We start from the raw sequence: 20508 nt of genomic DNA on the forward strand, positions 1-20508 counted from the left end.
AAAATTGAAGATACCCTGAAAACAAAAAATGAGGAAGTCGTTCCACCACTGGAAAATATGATCCATGACTGATGGATAAAATAACAGATTGATCAGTCTGGAAAGGACAGGTTGGTAGGGCAAGTTTGCTCGCTGTCAAGTGGAGGCATAACTAGCAGCCTCAGTAACCTGCAGATATCACAGATAGTTTAATGAATAGCAACAAATAAACAATGCCTTTTCTCTTTCCTTTTTTTTTCTCTTTTCAATGTAGAGTAGCAAACGAAGTTTCACCTGCACGTCATGGTAAGATACCATGAGTGCAGGAACTCGTAATCATGCTCATCTATTTGCTTAAACCCCAAATATACTTATAAATATCTTGCAGCACTAATGAAATTATAGCTATAATATACAATATACCATATTTCATGTTAATAGGCGTCCAGCACAATTATCCAACAATATCATCAGGCACCATAAAGAGGTCGGCAACAGTGAACTCTCCTCCATTCCTCTTGGGTATTAACAGTTGAGAAGATGCAACTGTAAAGGTTCTGAGGGAGTATTTAGCATAAACTGATCTAAAGTCATCTAAAATAAACAACACTGCAGACAAAATTGCTGCTAAACATACTCCAATGACGCATCAATCAGCCAGTAAATTAGCCATCCTAGCAGTGGGCTGGATCAAAGCACTAAAGAAGCTTCTCATGACTGTGGACTATAACGAAGATGTTGCTCATAGAAACTGATTAGCTGTCACATAAGAAAGCCACAAGACATGTTAATTTACTTTTCATAAGAAAGAAGTTCAACAGAAAGCAAAATAGGACCAGGAATCATACCAGCAGTGGGTTATTGACCTTCAACTCTTTGTCATCCACAAGCACCTCTTTCCCATCAGACCTACCAAGCAAAAGGACTCTCGGTAACATATTCCATGACAAATAAACATCCATGATGATCAAGATCTACTAGTATTCTAACAATCTCACTAATCATCTAAACAAACAAAAACACACTCTAAATTAGCAAATGCAATGCATGCAGGTCATCAAGTTCTAGTTTTCTGATGCCTTTACTGAACAGGGCAACACCGCAGCAAAATAGAATTAAAATTTGTTTTATATAATCTAGGCAAATGACGGAAACAAGGTTTTGTGAAAAATCCCCTACCAAATTCATCTTTCTCTATTACAAGTATTAATAAGAAATTATCATATATAAATTATTTGAAATAACTGTCAATATAAAAAGAAAAAAAAGGGACATCCAGTTTGACATAGATCTTCTGTTTTTACCATACTGCTACAATCATAAGTGGACAGACATAACAGGTTGTTCCTTTAGTAATGCAACTTTTGCATCTGCATAATTCCAATTCAGTGCTCAATGACACAAAGACAAAAATCTAAGACAACCGGCTCTATTGACTACTTGACTTTAAGTAAAAGAAATAAAACACAAAAGGAATAAAAGCACAACCAGATCACAGAATGTTCTGCAGGTAGGTAGGGTCACAGGATGGTACCGATGAAAATACAAGTTCTCCGATGCTCTTATTGCATGATCATGGATGTCCAATACAAAGAAAGCAATATGGGTGACTGCTTCCTAACTAATACAAATTTATGACTTATTTTCTTATGCCATTTCTAGAACAATGCATCATTTGAGGCCAAACCAGCAATAAGATGGCAGATATCTGACTGGACTCTATCTTCTGTTCCACCCATGGTATACCAAACTGCTCGGTTCAGAGCGTATCAGGGCAGAATCGGGACGGTTCACTCCTTAATTTTAGAAAATCACTCAAACTACCCCAATCCAAAAGGTTTAGAGCGGAACTTGTGCGAACCACTCGGTTTGCATTGGTACATGCCAGCTCGGTCCGCCCCCACCGTTTTAATAATTGAGAGGCCTAAGAAAGCCTCTTAAGCCATCTCTTCTCATTTTTCTTTCAAAAACCTCCTAATTTTGCAAAAAAGAAAACAGCAAATTTTGATGATTAAAGCTCAGATCAAACCCAAAACAAGATAAGGTAGCTCTCCCCCACCTCATTTCTTTTTTTTTTCTTTTTAACACCAAAAAATGGTAACAAGTGAAAAATAAGGGAAGATCAGGCCAAAATTTTTGATTTTGGCATGATTTCATGATATGTTGTTGATCTATATATGATCTACACAATAAGATTCAAATATTTAATTTTTTTTTAGATAATTTTTTTTTAAAAATAAAATAAAATCCAAAATAATTGTAAAATAAGAAGATTGTTAGAGGCATGCAAGCTACTCTCGACTTAAATTTGCTGTCTATTTATTCAAGTTTGGATATGATCATGCGCAGTCACCTAGGCCTAAATTTGAATAAAATTAAGAAATAAGTAGCCTTTAATGCATTCCCACAGGCTGAAAAAAATATGTGTAGAATTCATGATAGGGTGCTATATTGATATGAGATCAAATTGATTTTCTCAATTTTTTTATTTAAAATTATTGTTTACTTTAAAAATTATTAAAAATATATAATTAATACAAAACAATATGAAAATTTAGTATCACATACCAGATAATTCAGAAGTACATTCTGAAGTAACAAATATATTTTTTCTGAATATTTGATATTTAAAATTATTTTTAAATTTAAAAATATTAAAAATATACAATCAATAAGAAAATATGAAAAATTAGTATTATGTATAGATAACTTTGAAGTACTTTTAGAAGTAGCAAATATATTTTTTTCATCATAGCAAAAATTTATTATTTTTAAATAATTAACTAACATGCTTGTTATCAACCTACAAGAATGGATCCACCGAGGAAGGACCTAGAGTGTGATATTGGTTGGGTTTATGAGTAAATGATTTTGCGTCAGTACCACTGAAAATGCAACTAGTGCAACATAGAGTTCAAGAGAAAAAGGGTAATCAAGTTGAAGCAACATCTGGTTGGTAATTATCTTGATGTATATGTGCCGAACATGCCCACAAAAAGTTCAGTAACTGATAAAGAAGCGCTTCGCTAATTTCGAAATAGCGAAGAAGAGGACTGCCTAAAGAAGGCGAAGGTGGATCACCGAACAGTAAAGCTACCTTCCTATTACTCTAGGGAGTCGGAGGAGGCTTCCGTTCCAGATGACGAGGAGGCATAGATCTAAGCTATCATTGAGACAAGCCTGGATGATCAATGATTACAGGATAAAGTGGGGTCAGGCATAAGGCTCGATTTGGGCCCTCACAATACAAGTTAGATTGGTTCTGGGATCGACGAGGTAGATCTAGAGTTCAAGAGCTCCTTAGTTAGGGAGGTTGTCGGTAGAGGTTGTGGGCGTAGTGCATCTTTGGCAGTAGAACAGAGTTACTAGGAATTCGAAGCAACAGAGGATTAACATTATGCTAAAAGACAAGGATGTGGCAAGCTATTGCATTATGGTTCCACTTCAGCCACATCCCAATGAATACGCCAGGCAACGCGTACTATAGGTCTGTCATTTTCTCCATATAGGGTGTGCTGGCCTAGGTGCGGATCTTTCAGGACCGAAAGACATCTATAATGAGTTCCTTAACAATAATAAGAAATTATAAAAGTGAATTGCCTTGTATCAGAGCAAGTGGCTCACATATGGACTGATGATGATATGTGGACCATTCTACTAGACGGAGCATCAACTTTTTGACATATTGTGATACGAAAATTTTCTTTCAAAAGTCAGTTAATGCTTCCAATCAGGTGCACGATCCCATGTACATCCTCAGATTGATGGAGGTGATTGATCAGGTAAAAGAGAATAACATCGTGTGGGTTATCACTGATGCAGGCCATAGAATAAGACTGCTAGGAAGATCTTATGGAGCAGCAACCATATATTTTATGGACCCCACAAACTGCACATTGTGTCGACCTCATGTTGATAAAAATTAGAAAGATTTATAGGGTGTAGCAAACAATGGAGACAACCCAGTCCAATACCGAATTTATTTATAACCACATATGAATCCTATCATTAATGAGGCTTGTGTCCGATGTTTGTAAATGCTGAGTGGGAGGAGATTTGCAAGGGTCGACACTAAAAGGAGCCATGCGGAGAGTTTGATGACGAGACAAAACATTTTGATTGCTTACTGAGAATATAGCGAAAGCTATCAAGCTATTATATGAAGTACTTTAGGCCATGGACAGTAAAAGATATCCTTAGATGTGCTTCTTGTACATATGATGGAGAGTAAAAAATTAGATCAAGGAGGTAATTCCAAAGCATGCCGAAGGGTACATCAATATTATTGAGTAGAGATTGAACTACCATATGGGTAAAAAGTTGCATCCAGCAGATAAGCAAGAATATTGAAAATTTGATTGCTCCTGTATTTGTAAATATTTTATTAAAACAATAGCAAACTCTATGGGCAACTTGCTACCTAAACTTGAGGTTTCCGTACTCTGTACCTGAGATCGATATGAATGAGGAACTTGTGGCCGCCTTGCGCAATGTGATCTACAAGATGGAGCTTGATCTAGAAGTCACAACCCTATCTTTAAGAGGTAAGTTAACTTAAGTGGTATATGTAAGTTAATTCGTGTCTTTAATCATTAACATATCACACCACGTCTCTTTTTCGTAGACAATATTTAGAGACAACACTGACAACTTTAGAGTCTTGATAGCCATCATAAGTAAAAACACTATGAATTTGGGTATATTATATATCAACGATAACTATCACTTAACGTTTTATAGTCACTAATATGATACCATCTTAAATGTAATTTTCTTTAACACTTTTGTAGCTGAATGGTTGATTCATTATGGTCTGTTAGTGAGAAATCTTAAGCGGCTAGCCACTTGGATCCTCTCTCAGATGGTCTTCTCAAGTGGCTGTGAACGCAACTAGTCAACCTTCGCTCTCATCCAAAGCAAACAAAGGAACTGCCTGACACAGATGCCTCAACAACCTCGTATGTCTATTATAATTTGAGGTTGAGGCTGAAGTGCATGTAAAGAGAAGTGGAGCTAAAGTACACAGATCTAATCCACAATAATTTTGTTCAGGATGAAGCTGAACTCATGATCGGATGACTGTGGGCCAGCAGCGAGAGCCGAAGATTGACAAGCTAAGATCGCCTCCATGATCAGCCAGTTTCATAGCCAGTGAGGTTAAGGAGGATGCATAGCAATCGGCAGAATGTTAACATTCCACGCATGCGTCCAGCCGATTAGCCACAGCCCTAGAGGTTAGTGGAGAGCCAATCATCACATACTTCATGTTTGAGACATTCTTCCATAGATATGATTGAAAAATGCTTAGATGAGGCCACCGCACTACCCGATCGACTCAGTCAGGAGGGCAATATCCATCTTTTCAACATAGTCAAGAACAGAGGCATGAAGAAAAAGCAAGCAACTATGCAGTGCATCTTGAAAAGAAAAAAAAGGACAGTTGCAACCCTAATGGATAGAGTGGAGTCAATTCGCTCAGACTCAACCAGAAAAAGCAGCAACAAAAGTTTTGATGATCATAGATTTGGCGGCCAGAGAGTGAGTGAAGGATATGGGACCAACATTTAAGTGATAAAGCCGTAAAGTGGTCTTTGATTCACCGGTGGGGTCCAATTTACACATGCCACATAAGATAGGAATCATGGTGCAACAATTGGTAGACCTCGCAAGGACACGATTATATTCAGAAGAAAGGCTCCTCGAGGTCGTTTGGAAAGACACGATGCAGCTGCACATGACCTCGCACATAGAGTAGAATCAATAGACCTATCAGATTTCAAGTCATACATTAGATCCTATTACCCGCAGCCACAACCGGCCTATGACCTATACGGATAAGGATATAATGCATCTGAAGCGTCTTTCACTGGCTACTATCCTACATAGCTTGGAGCATCTTACGGCTCGGATTCTGCTGTTGGCAAATTCGGATGGACCCTTCTACAGCCGTATTATCAGATAAAAGACACTTTCCAAAGTCAAAAATTTAATGAGATCCGAGAACAGTTATGACCCAAGGCGTATACCTTATGGATTGCGCGTACAAAAAAATAAAAAGGGTATGCCAGTTCAGAACTAACACGTTAGTCTCTACCTTATGTTGGTACGGTACGGTACGGAACTGATAATAGACTGGTATACATATCAGTACCGATTCAGCCTACCTTGGTTCCACCTCTTATCTAAATGTTCATTCAAGGGAGATTTGCTACATGCATATCCAAATAGCACTTAATTATGATAAAACTCGAGAGAGAATGAGCTCCATTACAAGGATATCCACATTGAAGTGACATCCATGGTGTGTAGTGCATATCAACCACAAAATGGATACAACATTGATTAGCTCAAACTATAGGCTATAGATAAATATACAGAACATAATGCGTGATAATCGCTCAGTCATTAGGTAGCCCAAATCAAGGACATAGATGTTGATCTCAATCAAATGGATAGGAGGTTGCATGTCCCATACATCAAGACAAACTAAATACTGCTGCATAAGAACCAATGATATTACCAACAGTGGTAATAGGGCTTTCATAATCTCACAGAAAGTTGGTTAACCACATGTTCACTCCCTATGCTGCTATTAGATGCCTTGATATTTTATCCTACAAGGTTAGTCCTGCTAAGCTGTAGCCAGTTTTATAAGAATGCTACCATGGTGCAAGAGCTAATCTACTGCAAACGAAGCACATTTCACTACAGTTGATGACTGAGAAAGGTAGCATGTAACGTTTAGTAAATTTCTCATGTTACCAAAAAAGAGAAAGATAGCGTGTCCGAAACCTTAAATGTTAGCTTCAATGAAAGTTGGTTGACCACATATTAACTCCCTATGTTGCCATAAAATGCATCAATAATTAATCCTAGCAGTTGTAGCCTCGCCTGTCTGCAGAAAATAAAAAATATAGATCCTATGAAAGCAAAGATTGTCTATTTCATCAAAAACAATGTGTCTGAGTACACTTTGAGTGAGAATGGTGTACATGGCTCTTAGTAAAACTCAGAAATGAGATTGGCGACATGTTCTAACCTGAATTTACCTTAACCAAAAGGCCTGATCTAACTATATGGAGATGATTTTATAATTTAAAGAATGATCCACTAAATATTGCTATTATACAACTAGTTTGAACCTCATATCAACCCTCCAGGATAATGGTAAAGTCATGACAAGAAATGAAGAGCATATCCTTAACCTAGAAGGCCAGTTGTCCAGTAAGGATGCCTAATAATTGGTCAACAAGGGAGCAATCCTCCAAGGTTTTTCTATATTTGGACCGGATCAAGACAAAGAACAAGCCAAATTTCTTACTGCCACAATGTCAAAGCTGAACATCAGTATCAGAAAAGTAAAATAACCACAGCCTCCAATGACAATAAGCAATATCATGGTCTTCAAAATATCATGAACATAGACTTCTCATATGGATGCCTGGTTCAACAAATTAACAGCCATATGTTCCATAAAAACATAAAGACTCTCAGCTTATTGCTTTTTATTAAACATAACTACGAGAGTTCTGCACAAAATCCCCCTGCGGTTCAGAAATATTCCCTTCCATTTTTTGACAGATATGAATATTTAATTAATGAACCATTATATATTTTAGGACCTTTGAAGATAGCTAGATAAGTGATGACAAACATAAGCATGAATAGGTAGCTATTGTTCACAAGAAAAAACAAAAGATAAAATAAATGATCAAAACAGCAGTAGAGTCTTGCATAGCTGCAGTAAATTAAAAACATAGATGCTACAAAAGTAAAGATTGTTGCCTTCATCAAAAGTAATGCATCTTATTACACTTTGAGTGAGAAAGGTAGGACAAGGCTCTTACTAAAATTCTCCCATTACCAGATATCAGAATGGTGTCATGTTGTAACCTGAGTTTACCTTAACCTAAAGGGCTGATCTAACTACATGGAGATGCATTTATAATTTAAAGAATGATCCACCGAATATTTTTCTAATTAACAACTAGTTTAAACCTCATCTCAACCCTCTGGGGTAATGGTAAAGTCATGACAAGGAGTAAAGAGCTTATCATTAAACCTAGAAGGCCAGAGGGCCAGTGAGGATGCCTAATAATTGGTCAAGTAAGTAGCAATTGTCAAAGGTTTTTCTATATTTGGAGTAGATAAAGGCAAAGAACAAACCAAATTTCTTACTGATACACTTTCAAAGCTGAACATCAGCATTAGAAAAGTAAAATAACCACCGCTTCCAATGGGAAAAAAAAAAATCCAATATCGTGACCTTGAAAACATCAGGAGCACAGATTTACTTATCGTACAAATGCCTGGTTCAACTCATTGACATCGATATCTCCCATAAAAACATGAAACTCCCAGCTTATTGCCTTTTATTAAACATAACAATGAGAGTCCTGAACAAAATCCTCCTGCAGTTCAAAAATACTCCCTTCCATTTTCAATGACTATTCTTTAATTTTGATGAACATATTCTTTAATTAATGAACACCATTATGTATTATAGGACCTTTGAAGATAGCTAGTGAAGTGCTGAAAACAATAATCATGAATAGGAAGTTACTGTTTAGAATAAAAAACAAAAGATAAATTACATGATCAAAACAATAACCTAAAACAATAACCTAAACCTATTATATATAGATCGCTGCAACAAAGCAGGAATATATTTGCGGCAAAAGAAACCATAACTCTCTGTGCATGGTTATTTATCAATAATGCTGTTAGATGGAATATCGAAACCAGCGTATGCCGAACCGGCCCGTACCGGCCGGTACGGGCCGGTACAAACCGGTCCGGCCAGCTACCGGTACGGCGGAGCCGTGGAAACCGGTACAAGCCGGTTTCTTGCCGGAGACGAAGAAGACGAGGAGAAAAAGAGGGAGCGCGGGGAAGAGAGGGAGCGAGCCCACCTTCGGCCGCCATCGGACAGCCGCGGAGGGGCGTCGGAGGCCGGTGGGGGGCGGCGGAGGCCGGGGGAGCCCGCGGGGGAGCTGCGGAGGCCGCGGCCGCGGCCGCGTCACTGTTTCGAAAGAAACAGGGGACGCGGCCGCGTTTTTTAATTTGGGGATTTTAAGTGAAGTCGGCAAATCGGTTGCCGACTTCACTTAAAAATCCCCAAATTAAAAAAAAATTTGGGGATTTTTAAGTGAAGTCGGCAACCGATTTGCCGACTTCACTTAAAATCCCCAAATTAAAAAATGCGGCCGCGTCCCCTGTTTCTTTCGAAACAGTGACGCGGCCGCGGCCGCGGCCTCCGCAGCGCCCCCGCGGGCTCCCCCGCCGGCCTCCGCCGCCCCCCACCGGCCTCCGACGCCCCTCCGCGGCTCTCCGATGGCGGCCAAAGGTGGGCTCGCTCCCTCTCTTCCCCGCGCTCCCTCTGGTTCTCTTCTTCTTCCCCGGTTCCAGCGGGGAAGAGCTTCCCGGTTCGTACCGCCCGGAGCACGGTACGAACCGGCCCGTACCGGTCCGGTAGGCAACCGGTACGCCTACCGGACCCGGTACGGTGGACCTTGATCGAAACACTTAAAAATTCCAACCAATAGTTTTGCTATAAACTAGCTCTAGCTGGCTGTAGACTTTAGAAAGAGTCTCAACTTATTTTTGGCCAAGAAAGTTTTGAAAAAAAAGGGAATCAAGAGGGAATCAAATGTGACACAAGAGCAGTTAACTTAGTTACTAACCTTGCTTTATTCACAAATAATGTGAAAAAAAGCTCAACAAAACCACTTATCCCACTTCCATCAATAAACCTTTTTGGAACAAGAATAAAGGCGGTTAAAATAAGGATAAAATTGGGAATCCAGAAAAGCCAATGACTACTTTTTACTTGCTTATGTCCTGTGAACTGGAAAATTATTTGAGAAAAATGATTGAACAGATTTAGTCAGACTTAGTCCTCCATTTTTGCCACAAAATAATTCTTGTTACCTATTCCAAACCAAAAACAGGGCCTAAAGGACACATGAGAACAAGGTATGCAAAGCAGAGACTCAAATGACAGGCCAGACACGAGGAAAACCCAAAATGTATAGAGTATAACCATCTTGTCAGTAACATTCATCCAAGAAACAGCTCACACAAACTGTCAATATACATCTAGTGAAAAAGATGAAAAGAGTCTATGGAATGATACACAATATTATAATATCAGGCTACATATAACTTCGCCCTCACTTATATTATGGCTCTATCATGAAGAATTGGCATTTCTTCAGAAGTTAAACTGCATTTTTAACCCTAAATCATTGACACATTCATAAACTAGAAATATTGTTTATGCATTGATAAACATCACAGAAGCATGCCCTGCACAATACCAACAATTCTAAACAACAACATACCATTAAAACAACACTGAAGAAAATGAACCAACTCCATCAGAAATTCACACTTCTTAAAGCTTTGATCTAATAATCATCATTTTTTGCAACATAAATAATATAATAGAAATCAAGTGGTACGAACTGAGACTAGGTTCAATACAAATGGATAAGAGCCCCCAAGAGAATGGGGTCAATATCAGGTTACTACGTATATACTCGGACACATTATGTCATGGTAAACTTAGGAAAGGGGACTGAATGAAAGCAATAAAGGAAGCTTAAGTTGTGAACAAGGTATGTCGTACCAGCCCGAATCAGGCGGTACGGGGCATACCGTACCGACACTGTACTAATGTGGCACCGATACGTGGACCGATACTGAGACAGCGAACCTTAGTTGTGAATGCATCAAAGTAGTACACTAAAATACAAACTAGATATTTTAGACCATGGTAAAATAAAAAGGAATTTGCAAGAGCACAATAAAATTGTTGAAAAGGTGAAAAGATAAAAGGAACACAGGAGAAAGATTTACAAGGAATTAAAAAAGAGAGATTTGTTGGATGGGTAGACTGAAAACAGAGTGAATGAAAGGAAAGTGATGTCAGCAGCAGTAAGTAGCAATGGTGTGACAGATGCGGAATGAGAACGACAGCAATATCCCTAATTTGTGCTAATGACACTGATTCTGATGATGGCAATGGCACTAGTGCCAAAAATAGTGATGATGTAGGAGTTTTATCCCTAACCTATTAACTTGCGCCAAACAAAACTGATTTTGACCCATCTAACCTTCCTCGTTGCGTTCATGAGTCAAGCGCATACCAAGCTAGCCTTGGTCAAGTTCAAGTTGGAGAGTTCTAACTTACCAGCTCATGAAGACATATTAATATCAAAATGATACATTAAGTAGTATTACATATAATATATTATATATTACCTATCAGATGTTAAAAAAAATTTTCTAAACCCTAATCTTATATCCTATCCCCTTTCTTCACAATCCTTAGTCCTCGTCTCCCCTCCCCTTGGATGCCTCCCCATCCACATCCTTCTCCCACTCGTAGTCCCCTCTTCTTTGACTCCACCTCCTTTCTCTTCAGCTTTGCCGCTAGTCCCAACATCCAACCTTACTGGCCCGCCTTGCTTGTTACCAATCACCATTATCATCACTAATCATCATGCCTTCCCATCATTGCTACAGCTCATTTTCTCACCAACCAAGCTCTTGTCTTCACTTTGCCCCTCTGCTCCCCTCCTCCTCCCCTCCAAGTCAAGTCTGCATTGGCCCAGTCGATCCACCAATACTTTTCATCATAGAAATGAGCCTTGCTGCTGAATCATCTCAAGTTAGAGTTAGATCTAATGGGTCTTGATAATGAACTGAGCTGAACCATAATGCTAACCCTACTGATAATGATTTCCATCTTAGTGGTAGCACCGTCACATGGCATCAAAGAACACAATTGCAACAATGGTGGTGGCGGCGGTGCCTTAATCATGGTTAGTCATAACAATACTGGTGGTGGTAGTTGTCCTAGAGACATTAAAGGCAGTGGTAGCAAGGACAACATTACTAGTAGTAATGGTAGTTCTAGCATGGCGATGGCAACATGACAACAATAACAATTGTGGTGAAGTACTGGTAATGGATATGAAGGTAGAAATTATATCCAATAGTGACAATGGTATTTTACGTTGGATGACATGGTGATCTCATGAAGTTTGACGATCTTTATAGTGGAAATTTTTCAAGCTCAAGATGAGTCCCCAGTATGGTTATATTTTCTCCCAGTATTTGATGCTTAGTTGAAAAATGGCATGAAGAAAAACCCACTGTTTTCCTCTTTCATTCTCTTTTATTTTCTCTATCAAACCAATCGAAAAATAAGTCTCAAAAATTTCTTGTCTACTCACCTTTTGTGAAAAAAATATCTTACAGTTAGAACAAAGATAATTTGCACAAGGACCATTTCAAATGGTCCATATATGTGATAAGTCAGTCACCAGGCAACCTCAGCATAGATATCTTCAACTAAGGTTGAAGGCTCAATCAAAGGTTGAAGGAAAGAAAGTTCAAATGCAAGTACAAAAAAAAAAATTCTTATGTTTCAAAAGACTTGGCTTTTAATAGAACATAATGGCTACGACTTGTAAAGCCATATTAAAAGAAAATAAAATAAGAACATTCAATAATTTAATAGAAACCAAGGCTTTAAAACTAAATTTCAATTTTGGTCCCACGTGTCGAGTTTCAGTTTCAACAATTTTGTTTGGAGTTCTGAAATTTTGGCCAAAAAAATCAGAATTGAATCCAGAAGAATAGAAAACAAATAAAAGAAATCAAGTTATCTCACATTATTGTATTGTGTCTTAAATTATCTAGGATCTTAATTTGTATAATTTGAGTAGTTTTTGGCTGAGAAGCATCTAGGCACATTTCATTTGTTTCATTTTAATAACTCATCTAAGCAAGAAGATACCATATAAGCAAGAAAAAGGGAATCATACCAAGATCTAATGCTTTCTAAATAATAATGAAACTAGTAACGAGAAAAAAGAAATCCTACTTTGTTTTTACTTATTTAGCAAAATTTTAAAACAATAAAGAAGCAAGGCTACTGCTCCCTTCACCATGAAATCTCTCTTAGTGTTATTGCTTTGTCAGCATTGATATGGTGGAGCATTGTCCATGAGGAGAGGAATGATGGGAAAAGAGTGTTGAGTTGCTATCACTCTCGAGGGGATAGGGGTGAATATTGTTCACCCCTTCCCCTCAGCCAATTTTCAATAATCAAAAGAAGACAAGTGGGGGACATTGAGCTGATGTAATAAGTCCCACATGTCCTCTAAGATTCTCCAAAATAATAAGAGGTTCTCCTTCCCCCAAACAACCCACTTCAATCAGATATGCGCAAAAATCCCTACATGTGACGATGCTATCTATAGCTAAAAAAATTTTGATGTTTCAGACATGTGTTTGTTAAACATTCAAAAAAAAAAAAAATTGGTTAGTTTTGGTTGAAATTGTGAAAATTAACCAAACCTGATTGAAATCGAAAATTTTGGTTAATTTGCATCAGTCTTAGTCAAAATGGGTTGGTTTTGGCCAAAATTTAAAACCTTGATAGAAACAACAGTTGGACAATTTTGCTTCAAGGTGCTAACTTCCTACAAACAGACAGGCTGCAAAACCAAATGCAACTAATGAAATGCATGTGATTATTTGCAATTGATAGGTGCAACTTGCTTTGCAAGCTACTATTGTTTTATTGTAAAAAAGCCCAAAAAGTTGCAAAATAATTGCAACCAAAATCAACTGCCAAAAGGTTTGCAACTTGCAAGTGAACTCCCCACTCCACTATATATCCTCAACTCCAACCCCACGATCAGCTAGAGTGCTTTCCACCCTACGCACCCTTCCCCTCTAACAAGCCCCTTCTAAAGAATGATAAAGACCTTTCTCCCTCTTTCCCGCTCTCTCCTCCTCTTTCTCGCTATCTCTCTCACGAGCAATATCCACTTGGACCTGCTCAAATCTAGCCAAACTTGATAGGATCTCCTTTCACTTTTATCTCTCTCTCCTCTCTCTATCTCTTTCATCTCCACTACCATCATCAACACCCACCCACCATCACTAATTCCCTCCTATTCGACCTCCAATCCCCCTCTCTATCCCTCTCATGCTCTCTTCCATCTACACCGCCACCAGGGCACCCTCTCCCCCATAGTTGTCCGCCCCTCTTCCATCTCTCCCTCTTAATCTCTCTCTGAGTCTCTTCCATCTCCACCTCCACAGCCAGCATCCCCCCCAACAATCGCCCCTCCTCTTTGAGCTCCTCTCCCTCTCTCTCTCTCTTCCATGGTGCTGATCCTAAATTATCAGATGTTGCTGGAGTTGTAGTGTGTAATTCTTTGACACCTATGACTATAGCTAATCTATAAAGGTGCGCACCATGAACTAATAGCTATCTTTTAGTTCCTTCTGTTTATGGAGTTGAGAAGTCAATGATACTAGTACATGTGTTTCATGAGAAAAGAGAAATTTGTGGACTTTATGGAATTGAGAATTTATGAATGCTTGTATGTCATAAAAAAGAGAAAATAATCACTGTTTCTTGGGGTTAACCTTACCTGGTCACTTGCAAGGATATTGCAACTGTTTCAGCACCATGCAAGCAAACAATAGCAAATTCATTTGCAGTTGTTAGTTACAAGCAACCAAACAAAAAATAGTTGTTGCAACTGCAAATGAATTGCAGCATTTCCATTTATAACTACAAATCTTTTTGCATGCCAATAGATTCGTATGCAACCAAACAGCCCCTAAGAGTTGTATAGCTATATTGATGTGGATCCTCTAATTTCTACTATCATAGTGGGAAAGGCCTCAAGCCTCCATCCATGAGTCACTAAGATGTTTGTCCATGTTCCATTTTACACATACTCCATTCTTGAAAAAGTACACCTCACCTAGTATTTGGTTTTCTATCTTTAAGGGACAAAAAGAAAGGGTCGGATGAAGCAAAATAAAGAGTTTATTTATTGATACAATCATTTTTTGGGGGAAAAAAAACTCAATCCCTACTATGATAGCACAAAAGTCTTTTATCTCCACCCTTGAGTCCCCAAGTTGCTTGTCCATGTCTCATTTGATGGAATATAAACATGTACCGCCTTTGAGCAAAAAAATGCATCCCACTTGTTTTAGTAATCTAAATTAAAGGGAAAGTGAAAAGAATGTGCATAAAGCAAAAATAGGAGTTCTTTTATCACTTTATTAGTCAAAAAAATAGAAGGGATCATAATCATCCTTTCTTCTCATGTTCACTGTACATGCTTCATACTAGACTTGGTGTAATGCAGAGATTCCATGCTTGCTTCTCTCTATTTTCAAATGGTTTGCCTTTAGAGTTTAGACCACTGCAACTTCTTCATCATTCCAATAGAATTGATTATTAGTTATTTATTAGCATTACTAAATGGTTAACATTAGATTTTTTTATGGGACTACACTTCCATTTAACCAAAATCTGCCTGCTTTCTTAAACTCTCAACAAGTTGGTGGGAATTTGGAAGATTTCCCCTTGGTTATATAAATTTAAACAACAACAAAGAAGAATAGGTTTTGTGAGGAACCATACAGGAGCATATTTAGTCCCATATTAGCTATGCACTGGGTAGGTCTTGGGTACTTATACAAGACCAATGAACTCAAATAATACTTTCCAGCTAGCCTTTTTGGATGAGGTCTTGAGTTATTAAAAATGGTATTAGAGCAGCCCTGCCCCATGGCCCATATGAACTAGAGGGCACTGCACACAGATCCATTGAGGCTGACCACAAACCGATCGTAATGTTTGCAATTGGATTTATGGTGCTTGTGAATGGATTTGCATGAATTTGGACTCTTGGCCTAGCAAGGAGGCCAGGATTTAAGAGGAGTATGCAAGGACCCATGTGGGTGTATGCTTACTCCCACATCGGCAATCCACTGGGTAGATCTTAAGTACATATACAAGGCCAATGAACTCAAATAATACCTTTCGACTAGCTTTTTTGGATGAAATCCTAGGTTGTTACAGATTTTCTTCTTCTCTTTTGATTCCATAAAAGGGCAAGGGAGACAACCGACAAGATAAGATAAGAACTAGGAAAAATAAGCTTCCCTACCCACCGACCATTCTTCTAGGAGTCACTCTCTTGCATAAAGTTGTTCGGCAAAAGAGTTTAGCAACAACTCTTGAAAAGGATTAACATCAAGAGTTAAGTTGGCAACAGATCATAGTACAATTGGCCCCATTTCGACAAAAAAGGACTTGGATCATGATGATGATGAGTAAAATGGTCATTTGACATTTTCACCCAATAAAGTCAAACTAACTAGGTGCATCCATAGCAATGCAAACTACGTAGAAAGTGCACAACATCCTAAGTGATTCTTTTGCTTAGTATGAATGTCCTAAAGAACAAACTTGTGAAAAATATAAAGCAATACAAAGTGTAAACCATAGTTCTCTCATTAATGGCATGCCTTCAGGAACACAATCAAGCAGATACAAACTTGGATGCACATCTTCCTTGAATCACATGAAAAAACCAATAATTAAAAAGAGTAAAAAATATTTAGAGGTCTACAGGATGTATTCCTATTTTTGAAGACACATTGTGCTTAGATGAGCTATGCCCAATGTGAAATGGACCATAAATAAGTACACATGCAGATTCAGCAAGAAATTCAAAATATCATGCACAAAAAGTGACAATGCTACATCTACATTTTTGCTGAAGATCTATGGTGTTTAATTAGGTTAACATAAAAAAAAATAAAGGAGCACAACCAATTTAAAAGTTTTTAGAACTTCAAGCTTCAAAATACTCAGCATACGAATACTTCTACACTAGATAAAGAAACAGAGAAGCATATATACATACATATACATTTACATGTGCATAATAAATATATACACATTTATAGATTCAGGCATGTGTACATGTGTATGCCATCAAAGCCTCTTTTTCAACAAAATGGATTTTGCTATAAAGTGAACTCTAAATTGAGAAAGCTCCAAGGAAGAATTGAGCAGGTTTCTATAATTGGTTAACCATAGACTCGACATTATCTGTCTTAAGAACTGGTGCCAAATTTCGAGCCAAGGTAAGCAAGGAAAAAGCTAGCTAGCAAGGAATGAGGCCAGGTTTACGGATCACATATCTAAGCTAATGCAACCTGCTCCCTTCAAAATCTCCCTCTACTAGAAAGCTTGCAGATAAAGAGGAAACAAAAACATGTCATTTCCATCCAAAAATCCCTTAGAGACAAACAATTCTTCAGCAAGTAAGCACTCACCTGCACACTTACAGGCATATATGCATGTACATTAATACATACATATACATAATATGCATATACATAGACATATTTCAAAGATGCTAATGCAAGTGTCGATACTTCTCAAAGAGATTGATTTAAAATATACGCATATACATAAATACATAATTAAATTTATCTTAGAGACCTATTTCAATGAAAAATTTAAAACTAATGGCATTTTATTGGAATATTGTAGCAATATTTTAATCAATCTCTTTGAGAAGTATCGACACTTGCATTAATGCGCCCTTGAATAGACACTCCAACATATTACCAAGTGCATCATCTTTGAGCTGATGGATTCAAGACACTCCATTTTTGAAATGGCAATGTGTCATACCATGTGTAATGCCCAAGATCCAAAAGCAATGACACTCAAGAATTCCTAAAATGTAAAGAAGCTTATATAATTTAAAGCACAAGGTCAAGCTGATATGCAACTCGAGATTATGGTGGCACAAAGCTCGAAACAAGAAGTTAGTTCATGCAGCATAGATCAAGGCAAATAAAAACAACAACTCCGAAGAAAATGCATGTGCCTCCCAGATATGCAACAAAGATCAAACATCAGGATAGAATCTTACATGCAAGATTTGCAGTCAAAAGTTGATTAGTTCTAAATGTGCATGCATATCTAATTAGTTTCATCTCATATAATGGCAAAACTAAAGAAGTTTCTTAAATTTTTAGGGTGCTTTGAGGTTTTGGTGTTTTCACTTTTTGAAGGTTTACTTAGCAACATGCAACATCTAAGCATGCTGAACTTGAACCTGATCCAAAAATAGTGTCCAAAAAGAAAAAGGAAGTGCACAAGTTGGAAAAAAAAAAAATACAGCAAGAGGTGAGTCAGAAGCCTAATTTAGCTTATGCTCACCTCAGAGCCTTGAATGTTATGGACACTTGCTGCACATTGTCCGTCACCGTCGCGTAGTAACGGATCGGTTTAATGATCTTTGCAATAAAAAGCGCTTTTGCAGAGTCATCCATCTTGTTCTTATCACCAATCTCATCTTCAGTGGATCCAACATCTTCATTCCCCGACTTTTCACCTTTGCCGCAAGATCCATTTGCACTCCTGGCAGCTGCATTTCGCACCTCGTCCCGATCACAAGGACGTGAATCCTGCTTGAACCTCCTCACGCATCCAGACTTCCTCCTCTTGGCACCAGTGACTTGGTTGCCCTGCTGCGAGGGCTGGGCGCTCTCCACCTTGGAGAACCCATCAGTGGAACCATCTTCCTCCCGCCCGCCAGGCAGATGGATGGAAATGGACTGTCCTTGTTGCTCCCCAAGACTGGGACTCCCGTTCACACCCCTTTTCTTCTGTTCATCTTGAGCTCCGTGCAGAGGAGAGCCATTCGCCTCGACCGCACCTGCGTACTCCTTCCCGTTTCCCTCCTCCACCACCGCATCTGCCTCCGCTTCCCTGGCTCTATCAGTAGAATTGGCAGCGGCCGTCTTGTCCTGAGACACTGGTCTCGGATTCTCGGCGGCGGTCGCGGGAGATTCCTCCGTCTGGCCGGAGCGCTGCTGCTGCTTCTTCTTGGCCACGCCTTGAGAAACCCCGTGCTTGCGCCTGCGCTTCCGCGAAGGCCTGGTCGACCGCGACCTGCAGAAGCACACCCCCGCCCCCCCCACACCATTAAACTTGAGAGCGGAAGGAAAAGAAAAAGAAAACAGAGCAGAGGAAGGATCATGGAAGGTTCTGTAGGCACGAACGAACCTCTCTTCGAAGGCTTCGATGATATCTGCGCAGGATTTGACGTTGTCGTAGGGTTCCCAGGTGTTGGCTGTCTCCGGCCATCCCCGCCTTCCATGTACCCCAATCCAATAAACAAACAAAGACATCAAGCCCTAATAGGGAGCATAAGAGGAGGAGGAGGAGAAGAGAAGTCAGTAGGTAGTATCTATTTTTACTTCATACTTACCATTTGATGAGATACTGGACCTGACCCTTGCGGACCCTCTTCTTTCTAATGTCCTCGATCTCGTAGAAGTCCTCGTCAAGCTTCGGCGCCTCCTCCTCTCCCCCCTCCAAAACCCCCTCCTCCTCTCCCTCCTCGCCCTCCTCCTCATCCTCCTCCTCCTCCTCCTCCTCCTCGTCTTCTGCGCCCGCCCCCGCATCCGCTGACGCCTTCTCTTCTAATGCCGGGGCGAGCGCCGCGCCCACCTCCGCCACTCCCGGCGGCGCCTCGGTCGCTGCTCCGTCATCGCCATCGGACGACGTGGCGGCATCGCCCTTCTTCCGGCCGATCTTCATCTGATCTGGATCCTTTGGTCGCAGGTTTCCTTTTTATTTTCCTTTTTCTTTTTTTTCCCCTTTTCCTTCTCATTTTTCCTTTTTCTTTTTTTTGCCCTTTTCCTTCTTATTTTTCCATTCTTACCCCTCCTCCGCGCCCGCGCCCGCGCCGCTGCTGTCGGAACGCTTTCGATTTTTTTGGAGCGTCTGATGCGTAGGATTTTCGACGGCGGGATTGGGTTGTATCTTTCCCGCGAAGAATGATCAATCCCCTTTCGCGACGGCGGCCTTTGGATCACGCATCATACATATCCTCAAGCACTACGAATTCATTCCTTCAATAGCCGCACGCGTCTCAAAGTAACTATTGCACAATCCGACAGTAAACTTGTGCGAAGGAAGATGAATATTTTTTTTCGCCCAAACTTAAAAATACACCATTCGATGAAATTGGGATTTGGATTTCGACCATCCATCCCAGCATCCTCCACATAATAAATTGCATGGTAATGTGCATATATTGTAATAGCTGTCGAATACCTTGTGTGTGCGCCAATGGCTGACCGAGTGGGTAAGATAGTAGGCAGCTCTTTCACCGGAGGGAGCTATAGTCCGCCACAACATGGTGAGGAGAAGAGGCTTAACTGTGCAAAGCTGGGGGGTGGACGTCCCATCAGATCTCAGGGGAGGAGATAAAGAACCTTCGGGGGCTCTTTACAACGGTCCTTGAACTATCGAATTGAGGCTGCTAGGCAGGCTTGAGAAAAAGTGGCAGTCGTCATCCAAAGCCTCGTCTGATGGGTTTCGGCGGAGTGGGTGGCCCAAGAGGTGGTGGGGCGCGGGAAGCTCCAGTATGAGGTGGAGGTGTTTTCCCTTGCCAACGACCACTCGATGGTGAGGTTTAAATCGAAGGAGGACCAAGACAATGCCTCTCCAACAGCCCTTGGGTGGTGGTGGGGCAGCTACTGGCAATGGAGCCATGAGCTCTGGACTTTGTCCCTGGCCGAACGTCGTCAAATCGACGGTGGTGTGGCTACGGATGCCGAAGTTCCAAGTGGAGTACTGGGATAAGAAGACAATCATACAGATCA

The 20508-nt window shown here is 39.8% G+C and overlaps 1 protein-coding gene across 1 annotated transcript; it reads right to left on the reverse strand.

Annotated features, from left to right (window-relative positions):
* Positions 1-347: 347 nt before the first annotated feature.
* LOC103718612 (putative chromo domain-containing protein LHP1) lies at positions 348-19694 on the reverse strand. Its single transcript, XM_008807518.5, has 5 exons — positions 19107-19694; positions 18902-18988; positions 18053-18787; positions 828-888; positions 348-738 (listed from the first exon to the last, which is right to left on the reverse strand). The coding sequence occupies exons 1-5, from the start codon at positions 19436-19438 to the stop codon at positions 691-693; spliced, it is 1263 nt and encodes a 420-aa protein (XP_008805740.4). The 5' UTR covers positions 19439-19694; the 3' UTR covers positions 348-690.
* Positions 19695-20508: the final 814 nt, after the last annotated feature.

The sequence above is a fragment of the Phoenix dactylifera genome, chromosome 6 (genome assembly GCF_051530095.1).
Source record: "Phoenix dactylifera cultivar Ajwa chromosome 6, Ajwa_hap1_PhDact_Kaust_v1.1, whole genome shotgun sequence".
NCBI lineage: Eukaryota > Viridiplantae > Streptophyta > Magnoliopsida > Arecales > Arecaceae > Phoenix > Phoenix dactylifera.